This window comes from Anomaloglossus baeobatrachus, chromosome 8 (genome assembly GCF_048569485.1).
Source record: "Anomaloglossus baeobatrachus isolate aAnoBae1 chromosome 8, aAnoBae1.hap1, whole genome shotgun sequence".
Taxonomy (NCBI): domain Eukaryota; kingdom Metazoa; phylum Chordata; class Amphibia; order Anura; family Aromobatidae; genus Anomaloglossus; species Anomaloglossus baeobatrachus.
Window position 1 is genome coordinate 70,507,983 of NC_134360.1, and position 16,148 is coordinate 70,524,130.

The following is a 16,148-nucleotide window of genomic DNA, read 5'->3' on the forward strand; positions in this document are numbered from 1 at the left end:
CATAGCCTAACTCAGTGATGCAAAAAATGTTTATTTTGTAGAAAACATTTTTTAGTGTTATAGTAACCAAACCGAAAAACTATATAAATCTGGTATTTCTGTAATTTGACTGACCTGAGGAATAAAGCCGACTAATCACTTATACCGCAAGTGAGCGGCGTAAAAATTAATAATGAAGCCATTTGTTCAACTGCTGTTGATTGTTCATTCTGCCTCTCAAAGATTGCAGTCAGGCTTGGCTCACATTTTAGCTATACCCTTAGTGCTTACATCGGGGATTATGTGTAAATCTCTGATAAACATGATTCAGGCAAAATTCCCAACCATAAATTCACTGTAATGAGGTAGAGGGGGTCTCTTTGAAACCCCATATGGCCTGTGGTGTGGCAGTGTCAATCTTTTACATATCTTTTTAGACTTGCTCAAAAGTGTGGTCAACAACAGTTTTGTGCACCTTTGAAAACATGGACATTGTGGAACAGTAACTCTGCTGCCTCATTATAGTGAATGTATCCGTCGGGGGTTTCATCTGAATTATTTCAGAGATGTAGATGGAAACCCTAATGTTAGGGCTCAGCATAGAGCACAGGATAAATGTGAACTGATCCAAAATGTGTTGTAGCCAAAGATGCCACCATAGCATTCAACTCAACCCACAGAAAATAAGTCCTCACTCCACTCCATCACTGAAATATAGGTGGCTTCCAAATTATTGATAGCACAAAGGCTCTGGAGAAGTGCTATAGCACCCCGCAAAAATGAAAACCAGCAAAATCTGAGCTCCAAAATCCAAATGCCCCCCCTCCACAATGTGCCTAAACCACAGTTAGCAACCACATGTTTAGCATTGTTGTAGTGAGAAAGCCTGCTTAATTTACAGGGTGCAGGTTTACAGAAGCATGAGCTAGGCACAATGTACAGGGCACTACAATGTACTGGGCCCAACAAGGACTTATTTGCAATTTTTAATTGCGCAACATTCACTCCGTTTGACTTTATGGGTGTTTTATAGAGACAAAATCATCACTACTCCTGTAAAGTAACTTCAGGACCAGTGTAATTTCCTAAATTTGGTCACTTGAGGGGATTTCTGATTTTCTGGCATTTAGGGGCTCTGCAAATGGAGACCGCAAACTATTCTAGGAAAATCTGTGCTACAAAAGTCAAATGGTTCTTCTTCCCTCTCCAGCCCTGCCATGTGGCCAAACAGTACTGTACGGTGACATGTGGGGTATTGACAGATTCAGCAGAGATTGTGTAACATATCATGGGGCCTATTTTTTTACCTATTACTCTTGTGAAATTGGAAATCCTGGGTTCAAACAACATTTTAGTGGTAAAAATGTAATTATTTTTCCTCACCACCCAATAGTATAATATTTTGAAAACACCTGTAGTATCAATATGCTCACTGCACCGTTACATAAATTCATTGAGGGGTTTACTTTGTAAAATGGGGTAATTTGTGAGGGTTTCTGCTGTTCTAGCACCTCAGAGGTTCTGCTAATGTGACATGGCATCCGCAAATAGTGGTGCAACTACAGTTTGATAGGCTTGGGTGCAAAATGTTAATCAAAAAATAGCTCGGGCACACAGAAAAAGTAAGAGTCTGAAAACAATGCTTTTTTGAATTTCAGTAGGCTTGTTTTATTGATGCAAAGGACCAAACAAATCTGACGTATCGGCCTTCACATATAGGCCTTCCTCAGAGATGGTCTATATGATAATGGAAGAGATATGTATTCGAGTCACTACTCAAAGCGATACCGTCATGATATACGGCGATGTATGCACCGCAGGACTCATACCGGCATTCACATAGGAGTTTCTCCACCACCAGGAACTTATCTCGTTCCTTTAATCCCATTTCCTGCTTCAGGATTGACTGCTTACATTGCATAATAGGATTAAGATTATAAACATTAAGCGTTGTGCACCTTTGGGCATTGGCCTGATCTCTAGTGAGAGTCAGAGACAATCTTTTTGCATAGTATTCTCATTGAGCGACCACATACAAGGGTACTAGCACGTGCTAGACTGGCAGTCCTGCTACCTCATACTCCTCTATTAGTACCAAAAAAACTGACCCCCGTTAGTAGCTATATACTACCGGTGTGTAACCTACTGCAGCTTTTGATGTTTACAAAGGCATTCGTGTATATCATGACGGTATCGCTTTGAGTAGTGACTCGAATACATATCTCTTCCATTATCATATAGACCATCTCTGAGGAAGGCCTATATGTGAAGGCCGATACGTCAGATTTGTTTGGTCCTTTGCATCAATAAAACAAGCCTACTGAAATTCAAAAAAGCATTGTTTTCAGACTCTTACTTTTTCTGTGTGCCCGAGCTATTTTTTGATTATAGTGATTTTTTCTCGGAGGCACCAACTATATCTGAGTGAGCCAGACTCTATTTTGTATTGGGTGCAAAATGTTGACCTGCCCCTACATGTTGGTCAGGTGTATCCACCCTTGTAGAGTTTTAAATCCTATAAAGACATACGAATTGCCCTCCCTCCCATTATGTACTAATGTCCCCCATCCTGTTTTAACGTACCCCATCCTGAGATCTTTCCTGGTAAATATGTCTCACATCCTGGTATATATGAGTATGTCCCCCATCATCCTGGGAAATATGTCCCCAATCCTGTCATATATGCTCCCCATCCTGGTAAATATGTTCCCCATTCTGATATATATGTCCCTTATCCTTGTAAATACGACCTCCATCCTGGTAAATATGTCCCCCATCCTAGTCATCATCTTGGTTTATATGGCCCCATCCTGGTATATATGGCCCCATCCTGATAAATATATCCCCTTCCTGGTATATATGTCCTCGGCCTAGGCATCTCCTGGTATTTATGTCCGCATCCTGGTAAATATGTCCCCTTCCTGCTATATATGTCACCATTCTGTCTCTAAGAGAAGACAACCCCCCCATTCTACTCATCGTCCCTGGCTCCCACATCGGACGGCATCCTCCTCTATAGCCAGCGCCCAGTGGCCGGCAGCTGACATCGGCCTCTGGCACCACCCATGTCAGCTGCTGACCACTTTTTGGTCAATAGCTTATATTGCAGCGCAGGAACCCAATTTTGTATGGTCCATTTTCTTCTGTTATCTTTGTGAAAATGAAATTTGACGTTAAAGCAAGATTTTGGGGGTAAAAATATATTTTTTAATTTTCACAGATCAACACTGTAGATTTCTGTGAAGCAAATGTGGGTTCATGAAACATCTCTATAAATTCCTAGTCTAGTTTCCAAAATGAGGTCACGTGTGAGGGGGTTCCAATGTTTAGGCACATCAGGGGCTCTTCAAATGCAACATGGCGTTCGTAAACAAATCCAGATAATTTTGCGTTCAAAAAGTCAAATAGCGTTCCTTCCTTTCTGACCACTGCCATGCGCCCAAACAGTTTTCCAAAAGATGAGATTGTGTCTGACATACTACCTCATGTACATGTGCATTTCCTGAAACAACAGGAAGTATGAGTCTAGACTAGCCCCAGTGGCCAGTGGGAAAATTCCATTTTTTTTTTTAAATAAAGATATATGGAAAAAAAATGTGTTAAACACATTGAACACGAAAACCTAACTTAAATAATAGGTCATGTTCTAATGACACATTACCTTTAAAAGGAACCTGCAATCAGGTTTTTCCCTTATGAGCTACAGCCACCACCAGATTCTAGAATACTGCATATAAGAGCCCAGGCCGATCTGTATATCATAAAAAACACCTTTATTATACTCACCTAGGGGGCGGTCCGATCCGATGGGTGTCGCTGGTCTCGGTCCGGCGCCTTCTCTCTTCCTTCCATCCTCCTGCCCAGCCCCGTGTGCATGACACGTCCTGTGTCATGACGTGCTCCTGTGCATGCGCACTTTGATCTGCTCGCTGAGGACAGAGCAAAATACTGTAATGCACAGGTGCGAGAAAAGGTCAAAGACCACCCGTACATGCGCACTACAGTACTTTGTTCTGCCCTCAGCCAGGCAGATCAAGGTGGGCATGTGCAGGAGCGCAATGGATTCCTCTCTGTGAATGATGCAGGACGCCTGAGGCACACAGGGCTGGGCAGGAGGACGGCAATCGCTCAAGATGGAGGAGGCGCCGGACCGAGACACCCATCAGACCGCCCACTAGGTGAGTATTATAAAGGTGTTCTTTTACATAGCAGCCTGGGCTCTTATATACGGTATTCTGGAATGTTGTACATAAGGGCTCACATAAGGGAAAAACCTGATGACAGGTTCCCTTTAAGTAGTGACACATTAAAGAGCAATATCTGAAACGAAATTCATGTGTGTAACACCCAGCACATAGCAGACACAAGGAAAAAAAAATCTTAAATATCAAACCATTTTATTTGCCAAATTACAGCAGAAAAATCGTCAAAATTAATAAAAGAGAACATTTAGTGAACATAGGGGTATGACCTCCCCGTATGACCTCCCCAATAAATACTACCCAGTAACAGTAGATTGGAAGCGGGTATCACTCTGTTGTTGGCAGAGTCGGTAAACCAAGAACAAAACAGATCGGTAGAGTCCCTGGAATGTTTCAGTTCTTTACACCTTCTGCCGTCATCGGTCGATGCTGGTCACATAGTTAGTGGGAAAGAGCCCTGTCCTGTTTCCCAGCCTTCCCATCCACCATGAATCGTTAGAGCTTTCCATCACTTCAATGATGTCATTGGTTTGGAAACTAAGTTCATCAGATTCAAGGGCTTTGAAGTCATAAAGAGCTTTTACTCGCCGAGGTCGTCTTGGTGGTGGTGATGACGCCTTGTAAGAATAAATAAAATAGAGAAAAGAAAAGTCAGTCTATGGTCACATCTGCATCTAGTGGCAATAGTCAACAAAAATTGGAGACAAACCGGCACCTAAAATCTCTTCAACATGGAAAGCACCTGCAAACTGCAAATGTCCAACTGTGATACATTAAATAAAATGTATAGATAAATGCCGGCTGTCAAAGTGCTGGAAATTACCAGTATATTACAATATTACTAGATCAATATCAATTCATAATTAAAACTGACAGGTACGCACAATGTTTCCAATATACTACACTAAACAAAAAGATAAACACAACTTTTGTTTTTGCTCGCAGTTTTCATATTCTGAACTATAAGATCTAAGGCGTTGTTCAAAATCACTGGGGGACGGATGCAGGTGATAGCCGCGGCAGAGACTGCAGGACTCGTGGAGGTGAGTATGTGTTTTTTTATTTTTTACAATTTCACATGTGTTTCTCTGGCGCGAGTCATGTGCACCCGCATCCACACTACTTCCATGTGGTACGTGGGTGGGACCGTGCTGCCAGAGAAACACTGACATGCATCCGTGTGGAGCACACGGCACACGTCTGCTCCACACGGAGGCATGGGCCACTGGCAGAACACGTGCGTGCACATAAACCCATTGATTTTAATGGGTATACGTGTTCCCGTGTCTCTGGTACATACGGGCACGGACCTAGCACGTACCGGAGACACGGACGTGTGAAGGGGGCCTAAAATTGTGTTAGTGAGCACAGGTGTCACACGGACCGCACACTGATGTTATCTCTGTGACATCAGTATGACATGTACAGGAGAAAACGCCTGTCCCTTAGAAAGTTTTTATACTTACCTGTCTCCGGCGCTGCTGTCTATGGCGCTACTGTTGCTTCCGGGTCCAGCTCATTATGCTCAGGCATATTCACTGCACTGACTGCAGACCCGGAAGTAACAGCAGCGCTGGAGACAAATAAGTATACAAGTTCATGCTGTCCGTGTGCTATCCAGATGTCACATGGATAGCACATGAACAGCACATGGAACACACACACAGTCACAGGGATGGCCTTACATAACTTCCTCACGGACCGTCATACACGTGCGTTTAATGCATGGATGTGTGAAAGAGGCCTAACTCAGATTTAGGCCCCCTTCACACATCCGTGTAAAAAAAGCATGTGTTTTGGATGTCCATATGGTCATCCGTGTGTGTCATATGTATGACATCCGTGTGCTGTCCGTATGTCCATGTGACACCGTGTAACTAGTACCAGAAAAAAAAACACATGAAACTGAAATTAATTTTTTTTATGTGTAAAAGATGTGCAAAGCCAGAAAAAATGATTGATAAATGCTAAATAGATAGATAATAGATACAGTAGATAGAGAGATAGATAGATGATAGAGAGATAAATAATAGATACAGTAGATAGATAATAGATTGAGAGATAGATAGCTTGTACAGCTATTTAGTAAAGTTAATAAATATTTCTAGAAAAAAAAAAAAAAGTGGGGTTCCCCTTAATTTTCATAACCAGCACAGGTACAGCAGTAGCTGTGGGCTGCAACCCTCAACTGTCAGCTGTACCTTGGCTGGTTTTGAAAAATAGAGCGGATCCCATGCTGATGTTTTTAATTATTTGTACAAATAATTTAAAAAAAGGCGTAGGGTCCCCCCCATTTTTCAAAACCAGCCATGGTACAGAAGACAGCTGGGGGCTGATATTTTTAGAGTGGAAAGGGCCATGGTTATTTGGCCCTTTCCAGCCTAAAAATAAAATAGCAGCCTGCAGTCACCCCAGCCGTGGCGCATGTATTAGATGCACCAATTCTGGCACTGTACTCGGCTCTTCCCATTGCCCTGGTGTGGTGGCAAATGAGGTAATATATGGGGTTGATGGCAGCTGTGAAATGCCACCTGGCATCAAGCCCTGGGATTAGTAATGGGTTGGCGTCTATCAGATACCCCCATTACTAATCCAGTAAAAATCTAAACAAAATATTTTATTTGAACAAACACTCCCCAACTAGAGCCCTCATTTAACAATTTATTAAAAATGTATTTAAAAACCCCCCAGCCGTAATCCATAGTGATGTCCCACGATGTTCCCCAAATGCAAATCTGATATACATAAAAAGCGAAAATGATTAAAGAAATAACGACAAAAGACACCCTGATTCACTAATTTATTTCCCTGCAAAAACACTAATCCAAGGTCTGGCGTTATCCAAAAGGGGGTCCAACGATGTTCCAATGTTCCTGCCAATGAAAAACAGATTGTTCCTCATTGGCAGGGAGAGCAGCCACTGCAGGCTCACACACTGTTCTGTGTCAGAACCACTACAGTGAACTGAGATGGACTTATGAGGTCAGCTCATGTCACTGCAGCAGGTCAAACAGTAGCGGATGAGCCGCAGCGAGCAGGGACGAGCAGTGACAGCATGAGTTCACCACAGGTCAGTGCCCTTGGCTCTCGTGCCAAATGTAGTGGTCCAGACCTTCTGTGGACAAACACTGGTGTGAGCCACTGTTACGCAGGTGAGACACTAGGTTAGGAGTTGACACCAACACGTGTCTTAGCGGTGCAGCCTGCACCTATACTGACACTGGCAGGCCCCCCTCTTCTGCGCAATCTGAACGCCAAGGAGGGACATACCCTGACTGGGAAAGTTCCTTATTGACCACATCATCAGCACTTCTGGATCCATCACTGCACTACTCTCCCAAGTCATCTGCCTGCAGTCTCCTGGCACAGAGGCAGATAAGACCGTGTCAGCAGCCTCACACCTGGAACTTGTCAAGTTTGTATACCCGAGGGCCTCTTGGTTCCTCTGGGCATCTGAATTCTCTTCTCCATAGTCAATGATAATGGCAATCTTTGTCCAGCAGTGCAATTTGCATATTAAATTTCCCAGAGGAGTATGCAAGGTGTTTGAGTCTCTTCATCCTGGCATGCCAGACCTGGTGTGTCACTCTCCATAAGGAGAAAACTTCCCCCTGATGCTTGACTGGTGGAAAGCTAAGAGAGACTTTGCTGACATCTTGTGGTCACCCATTACAATTGCACCACCAAACACAAAAATAAGCATCTATAAGGGCTATTTACTGCCCAAACAAGTATAACAATATCCAGTGACTTTACTATCCAGCTCTACTTTTAATTTGAGGTCAAATCAGCCTATTGTCACTAGATCTAATGGGCTGCATGTTGAGATTCCATGATTACTTAACTCTCTCTTTTAACCACCTAGCAAATCACAACGTGCAAAATGCTCTTCCTCTGACCTATCCAACCAGTGCTAGATTACAAACGATCGTATTTCCCAATACTCCATTCTTGCTCTCATGCTGAAATCACGAAGAGCAACTATAACATCAAGAATTATCCTCCTACAGAAAGCAATGCCAATATGTCTTTTTGACCACATTCTCCACCTGAATATTCCTGTTCCTCTGCACCAGATGGGTTTGAACCAGAAATGATCCAAGTGTCTACAACTAAGTTTCCATGAACTGCTGCTTCAGATCATATTACCCTAAATCCATCCTACATTCTGAATAAACCAAAATGGCAGCTAAATTAATTAAAGAACTCTCCAAAAAGGTCAGAGAATTAAGTTCTCACACGTCTGATCTAGAAGACAGGATGGACACCACAGAATTAGAGATGCTATAGGAAGAAATTCACTACCTCAACTTGAAGATTTTGAAAATCGTGCTCACAGAAGCAATACATAGATCGAAGGCCTACTGGAGTCAATTACTAAGCTCAAATCTACTGCTACAGTCCTATTCCAAGAACTTCTACCCGGCACTCCCATTGAACGTTTAGATATGGACCGAATTCACAGAGCTCTAAGTAAACACAAGCCTGATGGTCCACTCTGCGACATTATCCTGAAACTTCATTTCTTCCAGATGAAAAGAATAATTACTGCTTATGGTCCAAAACTCTTCATCCTGGAATTTTTAAGGTCACTCCTATAAACTTTTCCTAGATGTGGCTTCCTCTAACATAACCAAGAGACGGGCCATGAAGTCATACCTAGAAATTCCCTGCTCCCAAAAACATGGATTCCCATTCAATTTGATTTTTACACATCTAGATATTGTCCACACGGTGCTCTCCCTGGAAGGTGCCAAATGACGTTTCAGCAAACTACAGCTCCTGGAACCTTCATCATCATGATCCTCACACCTGCCACAACATTAAAGAGAATGGGGCTCGAGACCATGAGACTCTACGAATCCTGGATGAACTTAATGCTGTCCTCACTAGTTCTACCCCATTTCCAGGATAGGAAAATTATTACTTTTCTTTATTTCCCCTTCTTTTTTCCCATTCTGTGAGTCTTGTGTCAATTGAATAGCAGCCTTCTTCATAATTCCCTAATATTTTTTACTTAAAAAGGTTCCAGTTATCACCAAACTGTTTCGCTTGGCTTATATTACTGTATATTGTATTTCAGGGTTCTTATTGTTCCAGGTTTCTTCTTATACAAACTCACCTTATGGAAGTGTAAGAAGGTGGTTGGATGTAACGACGCAGATAATGAGGAGGCACAACTGGGGGGCAGTTCACAATCACCTTGTCCATTTCCCTTCCACACACTTTGGCCGATCCTACACCGATCCTAGGTATGTTTCCTATCCTTCCGCTGATGGCGCCCCTGGTGTGTGGGCACTATGGAACTGGAAGTCGCAGCAACCCAAAGGTGATAGCTCCCCACATCATAGCGACCACATACAACCACTGGGGATTTTCCAGTTTTAAAAAGCCAAGTAGAGACCTTCCACAAACGGGATATCCGGCCGCAGCAGGTGTCCTTGTTCCACCGCAGCTTGCTCAACAAACACCCAGTCTTGGGTCCTGGTCTCCAAGATGTACTGCCTGTCGAAATAAGCCACCTCTCTAGTTGAGGCTAACCTCTGGTACCTTCCTGTTGGTGACTCATCCGGGTCCGCACCTCATTCATTCCAATCTCACCGGCACTCAACCACCACAAGACTGCAGCCTGCCAGGTTGCCCACCAGTTGCTACACCTGGGCCTTCCATTCTTCTCTGTCACTAATGTCCAGGTCGGCAGTGTTTTTTTCCTCTGACAATTGTGCCTCGGCCACAGTGCAGACGGCTGCTTTCTCTCACCTCTCTTGAAGTGTAGCCTACCCCCGCATCTGCTTCAGAAATGGCAGGGGCCGGTGTTGCTGGGGAAGTATCCATCTTCCAGACCTCACCATCCAGGGTTGGGCCTATTCCAGCTCCTCTGCACATTTTTTTTAGAGCCACCCTCCGTTTTCCATCAGCTTCTTGACATGGGTGGGCTCCCTCTTTTTGGTACACCCACCAGAGGCGGCCATCACTGAGCACAGGGCATTTCTTCATCCCCAGCCTTCGAGCACACAGGGTCAAGTTTTATGCTTTTTTTCCACTGTACCACCCACAATGGGTGGAGCTCATTTCTTGTCCAAGACCATGTCCTTCCATCTTTGTTTTCATGGCCAAAAGTCCAAAAGTACTTTATTTTTATGCATCTTTCCCGCAGCCTTCTTTATCAGGTTGTGCGGCAAACAACCCTACTCTCAGCGCCCCTTGAAGGAAGGTGCCAGCCCCGGGTCGCACTCTTTCACCAAGGGGACTCTGTGTGTGAATGTGACTATGTGACGCCCTGGGCTATCAGGTCGTCACAGGATATTGTGCAATCTGCCCTTCTGTGCAATATCCACCTCCTCCTTGGTTATGGGTACCCAACTACACGGTGTTGCCTACATCAGCCAATTAAAGTCCTAGGTACACTCTGCACCACGCCCACCAGACACACCAGTGGACGGTCTGCGTGGAATAGGGTCGCCCACTTGGGGGATTGGTTTAAGGAGAGGTCAGGAGTGTAAGGAGTAGGTCAGTGAAGTGTAGAAAGTGAAGGAGAGATGAGGTCAGGAGCCGAGCTCCTTGGAAGCAACTAGGTGGCAGACGGTGGTTTGGACCTAGTAGGAGCTAAACCCCAGGTCGCAGGGGATCGTGACAAGGGGCATGGAACTGTCGAGGAGGACAGCCGGTGGCCTTATACCATCACTGGGCTGGGACCAGGGCACTACGGGTACGTGGACCCTAGGTCAGGGAGTAGCTTCAGGCAACCTGACAATTGACCCGACGAGAACGGAGCCTTTAAGATCCGTTCTCCACCCGCTCCAAAATCGGGGTACTAGCGCATCGAGGGGGATAGAACTTTCCACCAAAACAGTCCAGAAAATCCCAAGCGTGAACCCTGAGAGCAAGCTCTCACACTTAGCCACACTGGGGAGCGGGACCCGACTAGTTACATGCTACCGGGGCCAACCAAGAAGTGAACTAAGTGCCAGGGAGAAGGTCACAGATCATCAGGTAACACCATCGGGGACGAGACCCAAACTAGCTCCCCTCAGTGGTAGCGGTGTCCAGAACTTTATTTTATCCAGTTGTCGGTGTAAGCTTTTTGGACTGTGTGAGTGCGAAAGTGTTCTCCTTGGTTCCCCACGGCACTCCCTAAACTCCATCAACGAGTCCCGGGGCATCCCCCCTACCCGTGGAGGGGTCTAACACCTGTCTGCCCCATTTCATCAACCCAGGGTGCTCCCAACTGCAGCGATGGTACTCCATATTACCACACACCACAGGTGGCGTCACAAACTCTAAGAGAGGCTTTACACGTTGTGACATTGCTTCCGAAATATTGTCAGGGTCACGTCGTTAGTGACGCACATTCGGCGCCGGTAGCGACATCGCAACATGTAAATCCTAGGTGTAACGATAAACGATCGCAAAAGCGTCGTAAATCGTTGATCTGTGTAGCGTCGTTCATTTCCATAATGTCGGGTCGACCACAGGTACGATGTTGTTTGTCGTTCCTGCAGCACCACACATCGCTGTGTGTAAAGCTGCAGGAGCGACAAACATCTCCTTACCTGCGTCCCGACGGCAATGCGGAAGGGAGAAGGTGGGCGGGATGTTATGTCCCGCTTATCTCCGCCCCTCCGCTTCTATTGGCCGGCCGATTAGTGACGTCGCGGTGACGTCGCTGTGACGCCAAACGCACCTCCCCCTTGAAGGAGGGATTGTTTGGCAGTCACAACGACGTCGCCGAGCAGGTATGTGCGTGTAAAGCTGCTGTAGCGATAATGTTCGCTACGGCAGCAATCACCACATATCGCATGTGCGACAGGGGCGGGTACTATCGTGCTCGGCATCGCTAGCCAATGCTAGTGATGTTGCAACATGTAAAGTACCCCTAATACATACCCTGTAAATAACCCCCCTTCATTTGAGTGGCCGCACGACCCCCGGGTCCGGACGCCTCTCGAGCCACCACAGATCCGAATCCGAGCAGCTCGGCTGCTGACATGGGGGCGGCACACCTCAAATTCCTGGCGTCACAAACAGGATACGAGCAGCACCCACTTACCTGGGTCACGTGCGCCTTAGAAGTCGAAACCGCGAGTCAAGATCCCGTTTCCTGCCAATTCCGCCATCTTTTGGAGCCAAAACGCCATCTTCCCCGCGAAAGCGCGCGAAGCCGAAGCCCTGCCCTTCATCCTGAGAGTGAGGCCGGAACCGGAAGTTCCCAGAGGGCCACAGCATCGAGAGAAGAGTGCTGAGTGAAAACCGAATGGAGCGTGATGGCATGTAGCAGCAGCGGAAGAGAAGCAGGGATGCCAGGACTCTGCCATAACGTTCCTGGACAGCGCAGAGGCACGATAGCGGAGCGTAGCTGGTCACCGGAACGTGCTGTCTATTACAACACCCGGGACCTTAACCTGGTCACAGACCCACAATAGGTTTGCAGCGGGTCAGGTTGTTTGGGTGGCGGGTTAATGGGATCCGGGACATTGGGACTGGACTGTTGCAGGAAGAGGCTGCAATGGAGCAGGTTGAGCCTCCGCTACTACTGAAACCGGTAGCATTCCACCATTGGAACGATGAACTCTAAAGTTTAGTAACGTTCAAGTGTCCAGCCTCCCTAATGTGGGAAGTATTTTGTAAATAAAAATGTTTCCTTTTCTATTTTTACAGTTAAAAAAAAAATAATAATAAACCTCCCATGTCCTGTAGTTCGAGGACGAGCTACGTTTAACCAAGGGGGAATGTGACGCCCTGGACTATCAGGTCGTCACAGGGTATTGTACAATCTGCCCTTCTGTGCAATATCCACCTCCTCCTTGGTTATGGGTACCCAACTACACGGTGTTGCCTACATCAGCTAATTAAAGTCCTAGGTACACTCTGCACCACACCCACCAGACACACCAGTGGACGGCCTGCGTGGAATAGGGTCGCCCACTTGGGGGGTTGGTTTAAGGGGAGGTCAGGAGTGTCAGGAGTAGGTCAGTGAAGTGTAGGAAGTGAAGGAGAGAGGAGGTCAGGAGCCGGGCTCCTTGGAAGAAACTAGGTGGCAGACGGTGGTCTGGACCTAGTAGGAGCTGGACCCCCGGTCGCAGGGGATCGTGACAAGGGGCACGGAACTATCGAGGAGGACAGCCGGCGGCCTTATACCATCACCGGGCTGGGACCAGGGCACTACGGCGTACGTGGACCCTAGGTCAGGGAGTAGCTTCAGGCAACCTGACAATTGACCCGACGAGAACGGAGCCTTCAAGATTCGTTCTCCACCCGCTCCAAAATCGGGGTACTAGCGCATCGAGGGGGATAGGACTTTCCACTAAAATGGTCCAGAAAATCCCAAGCGTGAACCCTGAGAGCAAGCTCCCACAGTTAGCCACACTGGGAAGCGGGACCCGACTAGTTTCATGCTACCGGGGCCAACAAAGAAGTGAACTAAGTGCCAGGGAGAGGGTCACAGATCATCAGGACCCCCGGTCGCAGGGGATCGTGACAAGGGGCACGGAACTATCGAGGAGGACAGCCGGCGGCCTTATACCATCACCGGGCTGGGACCAGGGCACTACGGCGTACGTGGACCCTAGGTCAGGGAGTAGCTTCAGGCAACCTGACAATTGACCCGACGAGAACGGAGCCTTCAAGATTCGTTCTCCACCCGCTCCAAAATCGGGGTACTAGCGCATCGAGGGGGATAGGACTTTCCACTAAAATGGTCCAGAAAATCCCAAGCGTGAACCCTGAGAGCAAGCTCCCACAGTTAGCCACACTGGGAAGCGGGACCCGACTAGTTTCATGCTACCGGGGCCAACAAAGAAGTGAACTAAGTGTCAGGGAGAGGGTCACAGATCATCAGGCAACACCATCGGGGACGGGACCCAAACTAGCTCTCCTCAGCGGCAGCGGTGTCCAGAACTTTGGTTTATCCAGTTGTGGGTGTCAGCTTTTTGGACTGTGCGAGTATGAAAGTGTTCTCCTTGGTTCCCCACGACACTCCCTAAACTCCATCAATGAGTCACGAGTCCCCCTACCCGTGGAGGGTTCTAACACCTGGCTGCCCCATTTCATCAACCCCAGGTGCTCCCAACTGCAGCGGTGGTACTCCATATTACCACACACCATGGGTGGCATCACAAACTCTAATAGATACCCTGTAACTAACCCCCCCTTCATTTGAGTGGCCGCACGACCCCGGGTCCGGACGCCTCTCGAGCCACCGCAGATCTGGATCCGAGCAGCCCGGCTGCTGACATGGGGGCGGCACAACTGCAGGTGGGGTGCATGACACTTACTGGTTTCTTTAGGCTAGTGTCCATCACCCCACTGGCAGCAGTCATAGACAGTTAGTAACACACAACACCAGAAGCTCACTTAGCAAACCAGAAACATTCACTTTTATTCTTCACACTGTTATGACAGACATGGCCTTCCTTCCTCTCAGTTTAGAGTACTACTACTAGACCGGTTCTCCTCCGCTATCTTGGATCTTGTCCTCAAGCTCCAGGGTATGTCTATGCCCATGACTCCGTTCACCTTCGTACGATTCTGGGCCCCAGCAGCTCTCTAGCCGGACGTCTCTCTAAGGCTGCCGGGGTGAGCCATAGGCTCCAGACCTCTCGAGGTTAATTCAGGGTTCCTTGACTGGCCCTAGCACCGAGGCCACGTCTCTCACACTTGAACCCTATTCTGTACTGGCTCCTCTCAAGACCTCACAAATGTCCTTTTTTCCCTCATCTGTCACTTCCCCTTTAACCTCGCCTCTTCCATCCTGATGATATTTCAGCCCAACTGCTGAGTGGTGCCTTTAGTGACATGACCAGCTGAGGGAGGATTCTCCGGTCATGATGTCTGTGTAACCAAACCCCCTTATCCTCTAAAATTAAACACACGGACTGCATGCGACTTGGTTCAAATGGCCACAGCAGCCTTTTTATTGCCTATTGTTTTACAGACTAGTACCTTAGGGACGCCGTCCAACGGGCGACCCAAAACAACCACATAACGGTAACAATAGACAATAACATTTACAATACCCCCCGGGGTAGGCCCAGTCCACTACTACTACTCCCCCTGTCCCCGGCCGCAACACACCGACCCAGAGACGAGGTGCCAATCACCCACGGATTGACCCCCACACTTTGGCAGAACCCCGTGCCTGCCACATCCCGGAAACCGAGAGCCACCATACCAAGACAATGACTCCCGGTCCAGCCACCAATCACTTCCAAACCTCTGGACCAGACCTACCCCCACCGCTACTGTGACAAAAGGTATCCCAACTACCCAAAAACATCTCCCACATGACAACACAAAGGGAGGGTGGGCGGGGATCGTTCAGCGTCCGGAAACAGAAGAGGAGGTAACTCCTTCCTCTCCCAGCTAACCCTTTCCCTGCTCCTCCTCTTCCTCCCCGGCTAAAACCATCCCCCAAAGCCATATTAGGCATATACCACTGTCCCTATTAACCCATCACTCCCTACCTCCCCCTTGGTCATGTCGCCCCTCCCCCCAAGTGGGTCCGTGGCTTTCTTGACCAGCTGAGGGAGGATTCTCCGGTCATGATGTCTGTGTAACCAAACCCCCTTATCCTCTAAAATTAAACACACGGACTGCATGCGACTTGGTTCAAATGGCCACAGCAGCCTTTTTATTGCCTATTGTTTTACAGACTAGTACCTTAGGGACGCCGTCCAACGGGCGACCCAAAACAACCACATAACGGTAACAATAGACAATAACATTTACAATACCCCCCGGGGTAGGCCCAGTCCACTACTACTACTCCCCCTGTCCCCGGCCGCAACACACCGACCCAGAGACGAGGTGCCAATCACCCACGGATTGACCCCCACACTTTGGCAGAACCCCGTGCCTGCCACATCCCGGAAACCGAGAGCCACCATACCAAGACAATGACTCCCGGTCCAGCCACCAATCACTTCCAAACCTCTGGACCAGACCTACCCCCACCGCCACAGGACAGAC

At 47.4% G+C, this 16,148-nt stretch overlaps 1 protein-coding gene across 2 annotated transcripts in view; it reads right to left on the reverse strand.

The window, feature by feature from the left end:
* Positions 1-4,359: 4,359 nt before the first annotated feature.
* The window catches only part of GRAP2 (GRB2 related adaptor protein 2), a 303,601-nt gene continuing 291,812 nt past the window's right edge, over positions 4,360-16,148 (reverse strand). For both annotated transcript variants that reach the window (XM_075320845.1, XM_075320846.1), the window contains exon 6: positions 4,360-4,798. In XM_075320845.1, the coding sequence (XP_075176960.1) occupies positions 4,598-4,798 (201 nt within the window). In that variant the 3' untranslated portion in view covers positions 4,360-4,597. The remainder of the gene's footprint in view (positions 4,799-16,148) is intronic.